Genomic DNA, 18,408 nt, shown 5'->3' with positions numbered 1-18,408 from the left:
ATTCAAGCCAAGGTTATCCAATATTTCATTCCAACAAAAAGGCATTTATTTCCATCGCTAACTGAGGGAGTAGTTGACCTTTTCTCCATTGCACCCCCATTAATCATCCTGTGGGTTTAAATGGATACTCCACCGCAGTTGGGGTGCTAGGATGAGGATGGATTCAGTGTGAATACTGTCCAGCTGTGAGGCGAAACACACCGAGGCATCCCACACATCAAACCAGAGTGTGTTGAGAGCGCTGAAATGTGTGTATGTGTGTGACTGTATGTGTGTCCAGGGGGTCATGAGGTCATTGTAGCCGTATTTGTTGTACAGAGAAACCCCTCGCACCCTCTGACGCGTACAGCGGATCAGTTACTCCAGCCCTCGTCTGTCTCTTCAGCTGCAGGGTTCAAAGGTCAGGTTAGAGGGCAGGCCGGGTGGACGAGAGACGGAGAGGAAAGGAAAAAGACACGTGAAGAGAGAGATGTGTCCGTGTGGGTGGAGGTGTTTTCAGGGTGTAGAAACGCAAACAGAGAAAGCTTAGATCTGTTTTCTCTCTTTATTGACATTGGACTAAACTTTATATGCTTACTTCAGAGGAATACATTCAGCTACATTCGCTAAAACTGCAGCAGTAAATCTGACCTTCATGAAGGTTGTAATGTTCACTCTTTGTAGAAACTGTGTTCATTCAACCAGATCATTTTGAAGGCTGCAGTTTGTGGCGACATTGACTACGTTTACATGCACACTAATATTCCTGCTATTTTAAATATGACAGTTTTCTGAATTCGATTCATCTCTTATCAACAGCAGATTACATTTGGATAATCTGAATAGTGCTTTTTTCTGGATGTAGTTTTTGCCGATTAAGACAGCTTTTTGGCAGCCTCTTCTCTGTTTACAGTCAGCTCTGCGTGATGTTCAGTGATGGAATATAAAGATTTAACATGAAAAACGTTTAAAAAAAAGTAAAGTGATAAGACATTTTTCTTTTTTTTACAATTAAACCTCATAAAAAGCAAAATCAAGTAAAATCAAATCAAAATTACTTTATTCATCCCCAAGGGGAAATTCAGTTAGTCTGGTGATAGAATCTCTGGAAGAATGAGACAGCCTGATGGCTGTAGGAGCGAAGGATCTTAATGATCAAACATTAACATAACAGTATACTAAGTAGTTAAATTAGCTTATCTTGAGAACATTAACCAGCTTCCACAAATTGGTCAATAATAATAATATTAATTATTATTACTTATTATTGAATTTCCCCATTGTGGGCTCAATGAAATATTATCTAATCTAATCTAATCCAATAATGTAGTTAAAATGTATAGATAACAATCTGAGTGGGTCCATTCTGCATAACAAGTATTAAGTAAGTTTTGAATGCAGGACTTTTACTTGTAGTGGAGTAATTCTGCAGTGTGGTATTAGTACTTTTACTTAAGTAAGAGATCTGAATATTTTTTCCACCACTGGGGATATTATTGGGCAGTCCGTGGCCTAGATGGTTGCCGGTTTAAATCCCAGGACAGACAGGTCAAGGACTGAAATGCCAATGATTGCAATTATTATTAGTCTACAGCAGATTGATGATGCACAGGTGTTATTTTCACCTCATGGCCTCATATTCATGCCTTGTTGAGCATCTCAAAAGTGCATAAATAATGATCCAAAAAGCGTATCAGAAGAGCTTTCTTGTTTTAAAAATCTTCATACCTTTTTTAAGGCACAAATCATTCTTTGATATTTGATCTGATGTGAGCAACTTAACTTGGACATGTATGTAGAAGGAAGAGAAGATCCCACCCCGCTCTTAAAGAGAAGAGAGACATAAATCTTGATATAACTGCAAAGTAAACAGACACATAAACAGTAGCTTTGTGATGTAACTCGACTGGCTACAACACATTTAAAGGTTTCTTTCCCTTGAGCAGTGATGCTGATCCATATTCATGACTCAGTCTGGTGTGGGATTGAATTGGGCAAAAATTTTGAGCGGCCTCTTACAGTGAAATATCTCATTTAATGATTCATTTCAGACACCAAAATGTGGCCGCATTTGGTTTTGCTTTTGAAAATTGAAATAGAGAATCCTTTTGAATTAAAGCGTCCAGTGAAATGTATCTGCTGGTGTATGTGCTCGATTTGCATAATGTGAATCCTACGGTGTGCGTAAATGCCTCCTACCCTTCGAGGAGAAGTGGGTCACGCTACATTTCCATATTTCACATGTATGGTTAACCCCAGACAGCTTTTTATGTGCTGAATTATGCATGCTGGACCATTATATTCAATGCATTAATTTTTAATCATATTTTAAGTGTAGTAAATTTCATGTTGAAAGGAAGATGGTCCACTAATGAAAGAAGCTTAATCTCATTTGGGACCTTCAGGGAGTTGTTTATATTGTGAGAGCGTCAAAAACAAACTACAAAGAGAAATATTGATTATAATGTCTGACACTCACACGTCTTTCTCTCTTTGTCTCCTCACAGATGATACCAAGATCGCCCTGCATCTCAGAGACAACCAGGGTAGGTCTCTATCTTCCACTGCTGCTGCTTTCATGGCTGTGTGTGTTTCTTTGTCTTCCCCACTGAGGTATTGGTCCCCGATCGCTTTTTGATCTTTTAGGTGGATGTGCGGCTCAATCAGCTGATAAACTCCCTCCAGCAGCCGACTATAATGCTTAACTGTCCTTTGCGGGGCTGTAGCGATCAATTGTGTTGTCTGGACTGGTGTGACAGAAAGCCACAGAGAGCAGAGTGGCTGTGTGCCCAATAGTAGTATTTGTTTTAAAGGTCCTTTATTATTAAAAGTGAGATTACCATGTTTTATTTAAGTATAAAGCAGGTCTAGGTGATATATAATTCACAATATTAAAATACACAAGAGAAATGAACACAGCCCATATTCAGAAACCCGCTGTGAGTGGGGTAATTGTTTGGGTTTTGTGTTCAAATATATACAGTCTTTCTCCGGAGTTGCTAACTCCAACTTTAAACATTGAAAATAAAGTCGCAAATGCAACAGAAGAACCATGTATTTGATATTTTTATGGCAATTTTCCTGTGAGGCCAGGAGCAGAAAGAAAGGGAGCTGTGCAGAAAGATACAGTGGCTTTCTGAGTGTTCAACAACAACAAAAATACATATACATTCACCGGCCACTTTATTAGGTGAAGTGTGAACCTAATAAACAAGTTAATAGAGTTACTGTTGTATTTCTATCATCTCGAACCAGTCTGGCCATTCTCCTCTGACATCAACAGCTGCTGCTTACTGGATATTTTCTCTTTTTCAGAGCATTCTCTTAGATTTTTGTGCATGAAAATCCCAGTAGATCAGCAGTTTGTGAAATATTCAGACCAGCCCGTCTGGCACCAACAACCATGACACATTCAAAGTCATTTAAATCACCTTTCTTCCTCATTCTGATGCTCTCTTTGAACTTCAGCAGCTGAGTTTATATCTCACATTGTGGGAGTGAAGGAAAGTAGCTTGTTTGCATGAAACACTCCAGACAAATACATTTTAATTTAAAAATGCATAACTTTTGCTACTTTACACTTTGAGTCCACAACACAATGCCTTTTTCAAATCCCTAAAACAGAGATTTTGAAGCTGTTGCTGACCCTGTATTAAATTAAAATGTACAGAATTGCATTTAGTCTAGACGGGCAAAAAAACAGAGATTTTTTAAAACGATGACATCCCTGTCATCTGACCAGCAACAGAAGTCTTGACCACCAGTGGCTAATTCAACATGAATAATAAATCACAAGCTTTGCTGGCCTTGTTGTCAGTTCTATCAGCTGTTGTGCTGTTAAATTCTGCATTTTATATTGCTACCACTGCCTACACGCACAGGAGGAAAGCTATTATTCTAGCAATTTGTGACAATTCCTGTGTACATTGTTTACACGGGCACACAGGAGATCGATTTGTTTATATGAATGTCATCAAACTAGCACAGGTAATTTGACAGTGGCTGATGTTTGGTTCTGCACCTTCAGGATCCTGAATTTCTGTCATACTCTAAGCACAACATGCTTTAATTGCGAATGTGTGCAAAACATCCAAACTCTGAAATGACCTCCAGCTGTATCAGGTTTCAGAGATAGCCTCTAAAAGTGGAAATCAGCAGCTTCTATCATACTTTGAGTACACAAACACTGTCATCACTGGCTCTGTGATGATATCTCCCTGCGTGGCTTTTTTCTTTTTCATGCATCCAAACTTTTTACACCTGCCAATAATGTTATTCAAGGTGAAAAGTAATTGCGAGGAAGGCAGCAGCATGATCACACTGAGAGGAGAAAACATTTTAAAAAGCATGAATTTCTACCATCAAAGTAAAAGATGATTTATTGATTTTAGACACAGTTTTTCAACTCCTCAGCTCTTCCTGCTAGTTACACAAAGGTGTCCTCTGACCTGGACTGTGGTAGCAAACAGTGAGTAAGTGCTGAGATAAGGAACAACAGGAGCAAACCGCCCTTTCTCTGGAGTTTATACTCAACGCCGCCGCTCCTCAGCACCCATTTATAAATACTCTGAATTATAGGTCTGTATTGTTATTTCCTAGAAAGCCATTAGCCAGGTGAGAGAACAGAGGTGCTCTGCTAATGTAGAGCTGAAAAAGAAACATCTTGGCTGGATTTACGTTGGTCACATTTGTCCTCTCTCAAAAGCTCTAATGTATTTTATTGCTCTGCCGTCCATTAGTGTTTACTCAGTCTCCTCAGGTTGTAGCAGTCATGAGGACAACCCTAATGGAGAATAAATTCAGGGCAATTTGTTTAAGACGTGCCATTTCTGCATCCAGACTCTATAGTGCTACAATAATAAATATTACCAAAGATCTCTGTAATTATGGACTTGGTATTATTTTTAGCCATGTTGACGACACGGCTCAATAGATGAACATGTCGGTCTGCCCCATGGACTGTATAAAAGACCATTTTAAAGCCTCAAGTTTGGAGAAAACATTCGGTTGATAATGATGACTCGTGTGATAAAAAGTATAGCTCAGTGTGTAGCATGTGTGTCCGCCCTCGAGGATTACACAGGAGTGGACAAGATTTTCACTCCTGTGTCATCTCACTGCCACAAAATAACTTCTGTCCCATCCCAATCCTAAAACAGAGTAACAATTAATTCCTGTTCTGTCCCAATCCCGGAAGAATGATTTCCGTCCCATGCCGTTCCTGTGTCGACCCAAAATGGCTTCACTAAAAGATCCCTGTTTAACCCTTTTGGAGGGCTGGATTCTACATTTCTTAAAATTTAAAAAGTGACTTATTGGTTTAATTGTTTCCATCCCTGCACCCTTTTACTTTTTTCCCTGTCCTGTGATAAATAGTAAAACCGACTCCCATCCCACAAGAATCCTGTCTCCCACAAGATCCCTGAAAAAACGTCTGACTGTAGTGCTCTCTGGATGAGAGAAAGGCAAGAGATAAAAAGGCAGCGACTCCAGAATAGAGAAGAAAACATGATGCACATCTGACTGGTGTGCTCGCAACTCATATTAATCTTCTCATAGTGCTGAAACGGAAACAATGTTTCGCTTTGTGTAGCGTCCAGAAAGTGTGCTAATGTGTTGTTTAAGAACCGAAGAGTGGAAACAAAACATTTTTTTAATGATTCTTTTGGAAACAGTTATAATTTGAAATTCTCTTCTTGGTGCTCAACACTAGTGCATTCCCACTTGTACTTAGAGTTGTTCCCTTATGATCAGATCATCCAAGATGCATGTTGATGCCAGGTCTGAACTGGGTCTCAAGTGGCCCTCACTCTGGTGAGGTTTAAACTGCAGCTTCCCCCACTTGAAAAGGCAGCTTGCTTCAGAAGATTGGACTGGAATTCACTCAATGACCAAGATTCAGCTTTCTTTATTTTCTCTCTTTTATTTTGAAAGTTGTCAAAGGCAATCACAGGTGAAAATCCTTAAATACAAAAAGGTCAAGAAAAATGTAACCCAAGAAACCATAATCAATCAACATGAACCAAAATCAAATACTTCATTTTTAAAGTACTAGAAATTCATCTCGAAAATAAGTGGAAAATACCCATATTTGAAGCACCCAAAATGAATTAAATACATTTTAAAGCACTATGAACCTTACAAACTTTAGTAGCTTTTAACTCCTGTAAATGCACGCATCATTCTTTATCAAATTATTTTTAGCTTGAATACTTTTTTTAAATAATATATTCTTATTCTGTTCTTAGTGCACTTGTCACAGTGTTATAAGAACATAAATGGCAACAAAAAAGGCGACATTTAAACTTTCAAATTTGTTTTTCCGCTGTTCTCGTTCTTCAACGCCCCACTATGACCCAGCTCAGCCTGTGCTGTCTTATTTGTTCAAATGGACCTCTGAGACGAGTCCAGATAAAACTGTCAGTCTCACAGCTCCGGCTCCTCCAGGGGACTGGCCAGACCTGCCTCTGCAAGCATCCTGCTGGTTATTTAGCTGCTAGGCTGTTGATTTCTCATTGTGTCTACATCTCCGCTCAGCCGCATGCCCCCTGCTAACCCACTAACAGTCCAGACTAACAGCCTGTCGTATTGTTTGGGCTTCCAGCTGACCAAGAGATGGCTCTTGGACTCTGTAGCTGTGACAGATAAGTAAGGAAAAATGCCTTTCTGGGAAAACAGGAGAAAAATAAAGCTCACTCACACTGTGTTTATTAGGGCTAAGCACAATAGCGAGAATGTTACAATGTAATTTTCTTTGCCAAGTTGTTTTTCCCTGAAAAGTAGGCTTCAGAGTTGCTACATATAAGGCTGACTGACAGTAAACTCTGAGAGCTATTATGTAAATCACTCAATTCAACACCAAGCACCATTATGAAAACAGTTTCCAGTCAGATTATGGACCATAAACAATAGCGACTCTGTTGTTTTGTTTTGTTTGTTTAAAGTGAAACTACATCGAGTGACGTTCTGGCACACCAAGTGATCCACAGTTTGTCCTTTTTTTTAAAAAATTTAGAGTGAACATGCTGGCCAAACTGACTTACAGACCCACACATTCACAAGCGGCTGCCCACACACACACTGGACAGGTTTCATTACCACCCGGTTATTCTGTGTGCTGGAAATCAATGAGGCAGGGAGCCAGGGGAGAGGCTGGTTGGCTGACAAGCTCGGCGGTGGCTATAGCTGCTAATTAAAGCTGGGAGGAGCCTGGGGAGAGGTTGTCAGGGGGGCATAGAAGAAGAAATGTGCAGCTGTGTGAATAGATCTGGACCGATCCTGCTATAAATCTGTGTGAGATAAGCTACGGGGGCATCCTCACTGTTTGTTTCATAATCAGTTCATTAGTTTCCCCTGCTATGATCAGTGTTTCACTGCTGGGACTCTTACACAGTCTCACTTTGTATTTCTATTCTTATTCTATGTGTTTCTCCTGCTGACAAATTGCAGGTGAAAATTCTCTTGTTTTTTTTGTGTAGGGGAAATTGTGCCTCCATAGATGAAAACAGATACTCCCAGTAGGTTACAGGACGTTCTCATCATCTTCAAAAGAACTCTCAAAACAGCTGCTGGGTCGACTCCAGTATGAAGCTGACAAAAGTACTTCAAAGTGGAGTGATGCCTTCCAAGGCTCGCTGAAGGACGGACTGATTATGTAGTCGCTATATACAGCCTCTCCAGTTTGCATTGCCGCGACTGGAGGCTACAGTAGGACTCTTATCTGCATCTATAGGCCTGTTTCCTCCTCCTATCAGGAGCATATGCTGCTAACCTTGGTTTGAGATTACTCGTTCTTGCAGGAGAGAGGAGCTGCTCATGAATACCTAAACACACACAGGGACGATCAGGCCACAGAGGGCTAGAGACACAGCTGAAACCTTCAGTTTGCTCTCAAAGTGAAGAAAAAGTCCCCTTTGTTCTCTGAGACAGAAAAAAACCCCTGTAAAATTCACTGAAAATGTTTGTTTCAAACATCTAGGATGAAGGGGATTTGCAGTGTAACTGTTTTAAGTTTTAAATTAAATATGTGTCTTTTTCAATGTGATGACATTTAAAAAATTTGCAGCAAGCAAGTCAATTTTAAGGCATATTAGTACGTGTAAGAAATGAGGGTTTTGATGGATGATGAGTGCCCCCTGCTGGTCAAGGATGGAACTGCAGTAAAAGGAGAAAAACATCCTGTGTGTTCCATATATCCATACTGACACTATTTAGTATGTTAGAGAAAGATTTACGTATATCCCAAAACATAGAATATCAAATGCACTATGTCATAGCTACCATTATGTCTTATTTTGCATTGTTTCTAAAGCTTTTCTGGCTACTGTGACCCACAATCCTTTGTGCAGCATGTATATGATGAAGAGGATGAGGCGCAATTTTATGATGAAGCATGATGCAATTGTATGCTCACTGAATGCAACAGTATGTACTATATAGGAGCAGTAAACCCAATAAATAAGTGCTTTGGAACGCTGCTATAATATTACTGTATGAGAGCTATATACTTCAGAAAAAAGTACTCGAAGTTATCACCTTCGCTCCCTGTGATCTGAATCTTCAGCAACTGGTTTCCTTGGATGTTTTCAAAATACTTATACGTAATGCTCTAAAGGCAACCATAACGGCTGTAAATGTTTGATTGAAAAATGTTGCCCCTTTTGATCCCTTACTGTTAATGATTTATGTCAAATATGTGGGATATTTTGCGATTCCTTTATTTATTTGTTTATTTCTGTTCATTATTGTTACATGTTTTATGTCTGAACCCCTGATAATTATGCTGCTGCCTGGCCAGGACACTGTTAAAAGAGATTTTTAGTCTTAATTAGACTTTTCCTATAAAAATGCTTTTATCTGAAGTATCTGAAGACACGTTTCTTTGTTTATTATAGGGGACAGTGCACATAAATCACATTTGCAGTAAACAACCTCAGTGTAAAAAGTTAGCTTAACAGATCATGTGCACTTATGGCGAACACTGACAAATAATTACAAGTATACAAGTGTAATCTATAAAAACATCATGTCGTTAATGAATACATTCATGAGTAGATGTAACACAAAGTAATCATCAAGTCATTAATCCTTAGAGTGAGAGTTCTCTACTCCATATTAAAAAACATGTATCTGCATTACTTTATATAACAGGCTGTGTGTGTGTGTGTTTTGTGTTGCAGTGCTGCCTGCAGACAGTGCCGTGGACAGGAAGCCAGGCACACACCCTCTGCACACTGGTCTGATCCTCGGCATCCTCCTGGTGATGCTGGTCATGGTGGCCGGCGTGCTGGTCACCGTGTACATCTACCACCACCCGACCTCCGCAGCCAGCCTCTTCCTTATTGAGGTGAGTGGAGACACCACAGGCTGACCGGATGCTGCTCGGTGTTAGGAGCAGTTTGATTCAAAAGGGAAATATTTAATTAAGAGTAAAAGACCTTGGAATCCCGATTTATAAATGTTAAATATTCTCACCACGAGGTCCATTTAGTAGCTGTTCTGGAGCTTTTGAGATTGACAGCTCATACGTGAACTACTGCTCTAAGGCCAACTTTTAAACTTTTAAGCCAACATGTACGAGACGTCCTTGAAGTGCCCAGAAAATTTTAATTTAACCATCTATAACTCTGTGACAACTGGGGAACTTTAACTGCAGAGGAAGGTTGTGTGATATGCTGAAAAAGCTCCTGAGCAGATAGTATAAATGCACCTTGTGGTGAGATTTTCTTAGTTCATATTCATAAAAATTAGATAGACAAAATATTTTAACAACATAGGTAGTAAACTTGTGCTTCACTAAAAAAAGATGGATCCTCTGTGTTTGGTTTTATTGAATAATGAATTAAGCATCATATTTTCCAAAATGTTTTTGGTAGTTAAATTGACAATTATATTTATTCCTTTGCTAGGAAAAGCTATTAACTGTTACCCTATTATATTTCATTGCCAGACTAGAGTTATTCAGTCAGGAATGTGTACAAACTTCTTTTATTTTGATAAGACACATTTTTCTAAAAACCAGACATTCCTGTGTCACAGCAAGAAAATATTTTTGTACAAAAACACCCAATTCAGCTCTCGGTGCAATTTATCCTTCAACTCCTGACTCCTAAATATGTATTAAGACTTCTTCAGAGGAATGATGAAACTTGGTGCACACATCTGTCTTTAATAAATGAATGTGAACTCCCCGAGCCTGAGTAGGTTCTGTTTGGAGGCTGCAGCACACTGAGAGAATAAACAAAAACGTTTTTGTTCAAAGTCGTTCTCTTTATCAGTCACAGAAACTTCCTGATATGGATTTCACTTCATAAACTCGAGCCCCATCTTGGCATACTTAGTAGTTAATTTTTAAAGGGTAAGACTGTGATAATTTTATATTTTTGTTGTTTATATATAAAAAATCTCCTGAAAAGAGCGAAACCAAAAACAGTAATTTGTTAATACACTGTAAAAAAAAAGTGTTGAATTTACGGTAAAATACCAGCAGCTTTGGTTGCCAGAACTTCACTGTACAAAATACAGTGAGTGGTTTCTACAGTAAATTTAAATGTAAATATTATCAAAAACTGTATATTTTGGTATTTCTCCTTTAATGTGTGTTTTCTACACTTTCTACACATTTAGGTTAATTAAAATGTTTAATTTTACGCTCTATTTCTGATGCAGTTTGACAGTGTTTTACTGCAATTTCTACTGACATTTTTTTACAGTGTATAGACGACCTATAATATATAGTTTAATGTTTTTAAAAAAGGCTAAATAATCTTTAAAAAAACAAACAGTTGGGTAGTAGCGTTGGATACTCATTTTCAGTGGGGGACGTTTTTATGAAGTGTTAGTTATAGAGCTGCAGGTTGCAGCAAAAAAACAAACAAAATATTATTTCTAACGTATAACTTTTTTCTTGTGAACTACTGCATTGTTTGACCTCTTCTGGCTGTAAATATTCACTTTGGATGAGCTGCTCACATCTCAGAATTATCATTTCAGGTTTTATAACATGAGAAAAATGTTATAGAGGTTTGTGTGGGCGTGATTTTTATTGTGCCTGGTTTAGATGTAAACACTCGAGACATCAACTAAGCAGAGCACCGGCAAAATTAAAGAGGGAGTTCTGATTTATTGAAATGGGATTATGTGAGGTACTTATCCACAGTCAGTGTATTGCCTACAGTAGATGGAGGTCAGCATGCCACCAGTTTGGAGAACCAGGCAGAAGCCAAGTAATGTACTGCTGTGAATGGGGAAGCAGCAAAATGTATTTTAGCCATCTAAAGAAAATCAATATTAGTTTAAGTGTATGCTGTATTTCCAATATTTTCACCACTTTACCTGACCGTCAAACAGACCTGTTTGAATTTGTTCTATGCTTTCTTCAAAGACACCAGACTCCATATTACAAAAAAGGGAGTAGATAGATAGATAGATAGATAGATAGATAGATAGATAGATAGATAGATAGATAGATAGTAAAGCATATATATATATATATATATATATATATATACACACACACACACACACACACACACACAACTCAATAATGCCCATGGCCACATTCATACCCATAAAGCTTTAGTTTATGTAATAATTACTCAATGAAAGCTTATCTGATCTGCCGCTGCCTTGTTGGGTTAGTTGTTTTTTTTTATATTAATATGTGATTTTCGTTAATCTGAATTAATCCTTTAAAACACCAAAGTCACACAATAACAAACCAAACTATTATTTTAATGAAATACTCTGTACTCTCTCTTTATTCTGTAGTGAGCAGAAATGTGTTATCAGTGAGTTACACAACTGTAACTTTTGCATCTATAAAATGTGCGTTGCATCGTAGGATACATCCAGAAAGTAGTGTACATGCCATGGTCCATTGTCTGTTATTTTCAGGGCACTGTATCCAGGATAAATTACACAAATAGGAAAGACTACCATGAGGGGCTTCAGTGCTCCTTTCCAAGTTTGCCAAACTATTGGAGGGATAAACACCATAATAACACCTAATTTATTTATACAATCTTTATTTAATCAGGTAATCTAATTTAGATTCCAATCTCCTTTTCACCTGACTTCAGGGGATAGCAAGAAAAACAAATATTAATTTATCCCACAGAAGCATCTGTTTTTTCTAAAGGTTTTTCCTTTAATATCTCCCCCTTCTAAATACGGAGTGATTTCGGACACCGCCTGCTCTCTTCAGAGCAAACCTTAACCTCGGCCTTAACCTTTAACCTTGATGACACTGATCTTTATCCAAACTCTGTCCTCACACACGTCCTCTCCTGCCCCTTTACAGAGACGCCCAAGCAGGTGGCCAGCCATGAAGTTTCGCCGGGGCTCGGGTCACCCAGCCTACGCCGAGGTGGAGCCAGTGGGCCAGGAGAAGGAGGGCTTCATCGAGTCCGAGCAGTGCTGAAGGAGGAGGGGGCGTCTGCATCCCCGCGGCCCCCCTCCCCTTCTCCTCCTGTGCCAGCCCTCCCTCCCTCCTGCTCCACAGGGACTTCTCAGCAGGAACCTCCAGGATCTGCTTATCAGTGTACACAATGACTCGTTAAGACTGTGGAATCGGCCCATTGAGCGCTAGATGAGACTGGATACGGCAGCCAACGATAAGAGGAAGCGAGAAAGCCCTGAAAACTGATCCCAGACAAGCCCATTGTTCGGCTCCTGTTGGCAGAGAGCTGACCTGCTGGGGACAGAGGGAGGGAGCAGCATTGATGTCATCGACTCAGTCAGCATTGGTTAAGTTTAGTGCGGCTGGAGGGATTGTACAGCCTGACTGCCTCGGCTGGATACTGGTGTGGTTGAGGGGGGAGCAGGGTGAATTATACAATATATATTTTCAAAAAAAATACAGAGTATGTGAACACAGATTTCCACTTTATTGTCGGTGGGGTTATACTGTATAGGCCTTCGTATATCCATCAGGTTTTTACTTCTTTTCCTTTTTCTTTCAGTACATTGTTTTCACAGGGGGTTGGCACATCTGTCTGTACAGACTGCTAGTATTGCTTTTCAATACCATCGCAGGCTTAATTGACTTTTCCACTGGCCGCTCTGCACAGAGAGGCTGAGAACTGTGCGATATGACGTGAGCTGAAGTCCTGTCACTGCGATCGATCGCAGCTCGGAGAAGAGCTCTGAACGTTCAGCAGCAGAGCTGAATTAGATTGTGATGTTTTGGCTGGTTTCATTTTCTGAAAATGAAGTGTAAGATGTTTTTTTGTGCACTGAGAGTATCTCAGTCGCTTTTTAAACAATGGGTGATGGGCACTCTATCCTTCTCAATCTTTTGATTGGTTCTTTGATTGATTACTTACATCATGGATACCATTTTATGTATTTTTTTCGCAGTTTTTTTCATGACTGCCGTGCCATTTTGTCCCTGACTAGAGTTTGCACATTTTTTTTCTCATTTGACATGTGGTACTAATGCAAAATTACAAGACAGGCGCTTGTGAGTGTGTATGCTGAATATATTTTCTTAAGTGTAAGTGATGTGTGTGTGTGTGTGTGTGTGTGTGTGTGTGTGTGTGTGTGTGTGTGTGTGTGTGTGTGAATGCAGAAGAGAGCAGTTTACATTAGTAATTGGATAGCCACCTGCTTTATGGGTGCATATGTTTGAGCTGGCTCTGCACAGGTGATTCTTATTGATTTGAATCTGAGGTATCTGGATACAGTTTGTGTGTGAGCCAGAAAACACACTGGTATGGTTGGAGTTTTCCTTGATTTCTTTTTTTTTTACAGTGTGGTTTTCTTTTCCAGTATGTTGCCAGCATAACCATAGGCTAGCCTGTGTTTATGTTATGATCATTGGCTCATCCGTGTCAACACATTAATGTATATACCAAGGCCAAAACATTTGCAGATTCAGGTAACTCATGGCAAACATTTGTAGTATAGCAGTATAGTACAGGAAAAAAAACTTTTTTATTTTTTATGAGTGGCCTTTTTTTCTCTACTTTTTTACTTAAATGTGAATACTATTTCAATCATTACTGTCACCAATCAACACACAAGGCTTCTGACTGAACAAAAATATATTATCTCAAGACAAAATCATGTTTTTACACCAATGATTGTAGACTCACTTAAGATCCTGGAATTCTACTGAAAAAATTAAACGTGCAATATTACACCCATTCAGTTTGACACTGTAAATACATTCAAATAACAATCATCTGGATTTTCTTTTTTAATTCACACTTTGTCGTCATCACATTGAGACCAAAGACTAATCAGCATTATACTTTCAAGTATTTACCTCAAACTCCCCACAGCCTCAGCAGCCATACCACCATCCACATGTAGTTGTAGCTAACATTATACACCTTTATTGGTTATAACGATGTTTTGCAACCATTACAAAGTCATATAAAACTGATAAACAGCTGACAGTTCTCCAAACTTTCTCAAGCTTTTGGATAATTATGTTTTACCAGTGTACATGGGAAATAAGAGAGATACCCTACATTTCATGAGTTTAAAGGTTGATGTCTCTTTCTTAACCGTTTCCAAACCCGCAACTATAAGAGCAAAAGTGTGAGGAATCGATTAATGTGTGTTTAATTGACTAAATGTAACTTGCAATAGCATATCCGGCTAACTAGCTTCCTTCCAACAGTAACCGAGCGCAACTCCCAATGCCAAGAAGCCAACACACTAGCTAATACTACACTAGCGAAACTCTAGTTAGCATTACCAAACCCATAAATATAAGAGCAAAAAGTGTTAAGAACTGATTAAACTGCGTCTTTAAATGCCCTAACATAACTTGCGATCGTTAGCATATCCGACTAACTAGCTTCCTACCAAATGTAGTAACATTAACCGTGCATAACGTTACTTCCAATACCAATAACCTAATATGCTGGCTAATACTAGCTAATGCTAATTAGCTATAGTAGTTAGCTATAACTAACGTAGCTATCTAGTTATAGTGTGTTACGTTAGTTATGTTACAGTTTAAAATACAAATAAAAACCTTATAATTGTGTGGAAGCCAATCACAGTGAAGGCTAACCATAGCAAGCCAAATAACTTAGCTAGCAGCTAAGGTTAGCATTAGTTTGTCAGTAGGCATAATTAACCTGCGATATCTGGAGAGATAGTTTATTAACACTTGCGGGTATTCCGAAAACTATCATCTCTATCAGAACTTTTAATGCAATCAAACATTTTAATTTGTTTTAATGTAAGTAAATATATAGAGTGGTATTAGACAGCTTGCAGACTACAAGGGGGGTGATGACTGCATCAGATACACAAGATGAAATCTGCACACAAAAAGCCCTGGAAACTAACAAAAATGAATCAATAACTAACTGTTAAAATATAAAACAATATCATATGAAACATATCAAAATCAAGGAATATGAATTTTCATTTGGGGTGTCTACAATTTTCCATTTGACCTTAAAAAACACAATAATCTTGTAATTATCACATAATTTTACGATATCGAATAGAAAATAATTCTAATATATTAATAGTAAGTTGTGTTTGTCTTTACCTTTTTATATTATGGCTGCTAGTGATGGACAGCACCCACCTGTCATTCAAAGCTGCCACGTCCTTAACTGTTCATTTAAGCCTTGATATAAATCAAACAAGTGAGTTACATATATATATTTTTAATTCCCCCTTAGAGCTGTCATGGAGGGACAATTAGTGTTTTTTTAACCGGGCTGTAAACATGTTTATTTCTGCTGTAAAGTTGGTCATTTTAACATGGTTGTCAATTGGATTTGCTCCCTTCTGCAGCAAGCCTCAAGCAACCAGTTGAGGAATTGTAGCTTTTTACTTTTGACCTAATGGGTGTCACTGCTCAGCACAGAGGTTGCCGCTTGGTTATAATATGTGTTTTCAGTTGAAACCAAGAAATGTTATAGCCGGCCGGATAGAGTCACACCTTGGGAGCCGAGTTGAAATATTTTTTTTATCATGCTGTTGACTAAACATTACATCTAGATGTTTAGAAGCGTTTTTGATTCTTGATTATTAATTACTGTCAAAATAGCTCAGCGTTTTTAAAATAACTTTCAAATATCACCGGTTAATTAACTTTAAAAACTGATGGTTGGCTTCCTCTCTGACCCAAATGTTAGCTAATACAACTGCCTGAGACAGCGCTTTACTTCTTCAGCTGCATCATATATGTAACCATAATGGGCATGTTTAAAAATCCTTTTTAAAATAAATCAGCTGGAAACAGTTAACTAACTACAGCTAAGAAAGTCTGTAATTTCAGGACAAAATCAACAGTCCTCTGCTAGAAATTACAAGTCAGATTTTGTCTACCATTGTCTGAAATTAGGGACCTGTAGTTTCAAAATTGCTTCTAATGTTGATGTTAAATCTTATCTTCGTAAACTGCGTGTGTAAAGTTTGAGAACTGAAAGCTTAACCAAGGGGGCTGGGCTTAGGTAATGGAAGAAATATTTCATTTAAACACTTTCATTAACACCCACACACCCAAAGATGCACACAAGAGTCATGCACAAATACCAAAATAAGGACTCACTGGCTGTTTTAAAACTTCACTCAGACCTTTCTTTACAACTACTCTGAGATCTCATGTGGTCTCTTTGGTGTCGACCAGAGAGTACAAACCCCTGCTTCACAAACCCTCTTTTATGACTCCTTGTAACTCCTTTCCACAGCAGTGTTTAAAACCGTGAACTGGAGAGAACAGAGGAATACATTTTAAGAGGACAGCAGGCTTTTTCATGCACACAGATAGTTTTTCAGTATTGTTTAAAATTGATCCCTGTGGAAAAATGCTCTTTGCAAGTGCTTGGAACATCTGCTTGTTGTACACTGCCACCTGAAACTGCAAGTGTTTTTATAACCACTGTCAAAATGCAGTCAGAGAAAGTGGGCGACAGTCTAATTTTTTTTTTTGTGTTTAACGCGTCTAAACAAAAGCCAAAACACTTTGATCATAGAAAAAGACTTAACTTGCTTCACTGGACTTGACTAATCACTTTCACTCCCACTTTCTTAACAATGTTATTTTAGATGACGAAAAGCAGCATAGCAGTGTTGTTGAGATAGGTTTTTCTCTGACGTATGGGTTGGGTTATTAAGTCATACAGATTCAGCGACGATTGCCACAGCTCAATATAAAGAAACAAGAACTGTGACCTTGTTTTATCTTATCATGACACAATGAGACTCAAAATCACACAGTATCATAGCTGTCTGTAATTTCTGTAACTACTGTTGTTTTGATTACATTTGAAATAATAAACAATGTTGTTAAAAACAAAGATATGCTCTGAATATTGCTATTGTACCCCTGTTGTATATGTATAACTTCTTGTTTATATATAGAAGATAGAATAGAAGGAGTGAATTTACCTAATGATGAACCACTGTTCATCATTATCATTGTTCGTGATGCATTCAAAGCATACGCACAACAGAGAAACAGTCAGCAGCTTGGGAAATTATTTATGCATTATTCTGGTTAAATTGCCATCATAATTAATTTTTAAAAAATGCATGCCAAAAAAAATTAGTTTGGAGGAAATCCATTTTAGGTATTAACGTTGGAGGCTGCCAAATTAAAAAAATATTATAAATTAGTTAATAAATACATTAATGTTGTCATTAAATGTAACACAAATAATAGTAAGTAAGTGTAGACATTAATTAATTGTTAAATGGGACATAAATGCAATATGTTCTATTAATGTTCCTACTTATTTAGCTTTGTAAAAATTCCCTCTACTTTCCTATTTAATTTTTTTATTTAATTTATTTTTTATGAACTTCGTATTGAACTTATTCATTTTTTATGTATTTTATTTATTATTCCTCCTTCTTCATTGTGCAAAGAAAGGACTTTTTAAAAAAAAAAACATTTTAAAAATGCTAAAAATAAATACATATTAATAAAATACAAACATAAAATTAAATATTAAATCAGAAAGTCAATAAATATGGAAATTAAAAAAGTAATCACATTTCAGTTAATAAATGCATAGATTTATTTTCAATATTACATTGGTTTAATGGCATAATCATTTCTTTTTAAGGACATTTATTTACTTATTTTTTTATCTTGGCAGCTTCTATCATCTATATGTTTGACTCCCAAGCTCTTTCTGCCAGTCAGTCACCTGACTATGAGATCTCTCCATAGTTGTAGCCCATTTTGGTTTGAAAGGAATTATGTTTCTTCCTTACGTCATCTATATATTGGTCCTGCAAGACATTAAGAAAAATGCTGTTGGTGTGAAATCCTCAGGATCAGGCAGATAGTGGAACTGCTGCCCTGCAGATTGAGGAGATAAAACCCAACAGCAGTACAGAGAGAAAGCTGAGTAAACAAGACAGCAAAAAAGGGGTGAAGGAGGAAACATATATATATATATATATATATATATATATATATATATACATATATATACACACACA

At 37.8% G+C, this 18,408-nt stretch overlaps 1 protein-coding gene across 1 annotated transcript in view; it reads left to right on the top strand.

The window, feature by feature from the left end:
• The window catches only part of plxdc2b (plexin domain containing 2b), a 126,764-nt gene extending 111,780 nt beyond the window's left edge, over positions 1–14,984 (top strand). The window contains exons 12-14 of the mRNA XM_059326872.1: positions 2,487–2,525; positions 9,159–9,325; positions 12,281–14,984. Of these exons, the coding sequence (XP_059182855.1) occupies positions 2,487–2,525; positions 9,159–9,325; positions 12,281–12,400 (326 nt within the window). The 3' untranslated portion in view covers positions 12,401–14,984. The remainder of the gene's footprint in view (positions 1–2,486; positions 2,526–9,158; positions 9,326–12,280) is intronic.
• Positions 14,985–18,408: the final 3,424 nt, after the last annotated feature.

Source organism: Centropristis striata, chromosome 23, assembly GCF_030273125.1.
Source record: "Centropristis striata isolate RG_2023a ecotype Rhode Island chromosome 23, C.striata_1.0, whole genome shotgun sequence".
Lineage (NCBI taxonomy): Eukaryota > Metazoa > Chordata > Actinopteri > Perciformes > Serranidae > Centropristis > Centropristis striata.
The sequence above is the reverse complement of the archived record's forward strand: the minus strand, read 5'-3'. Positions and strand labels throughout refer to the sequence as shown.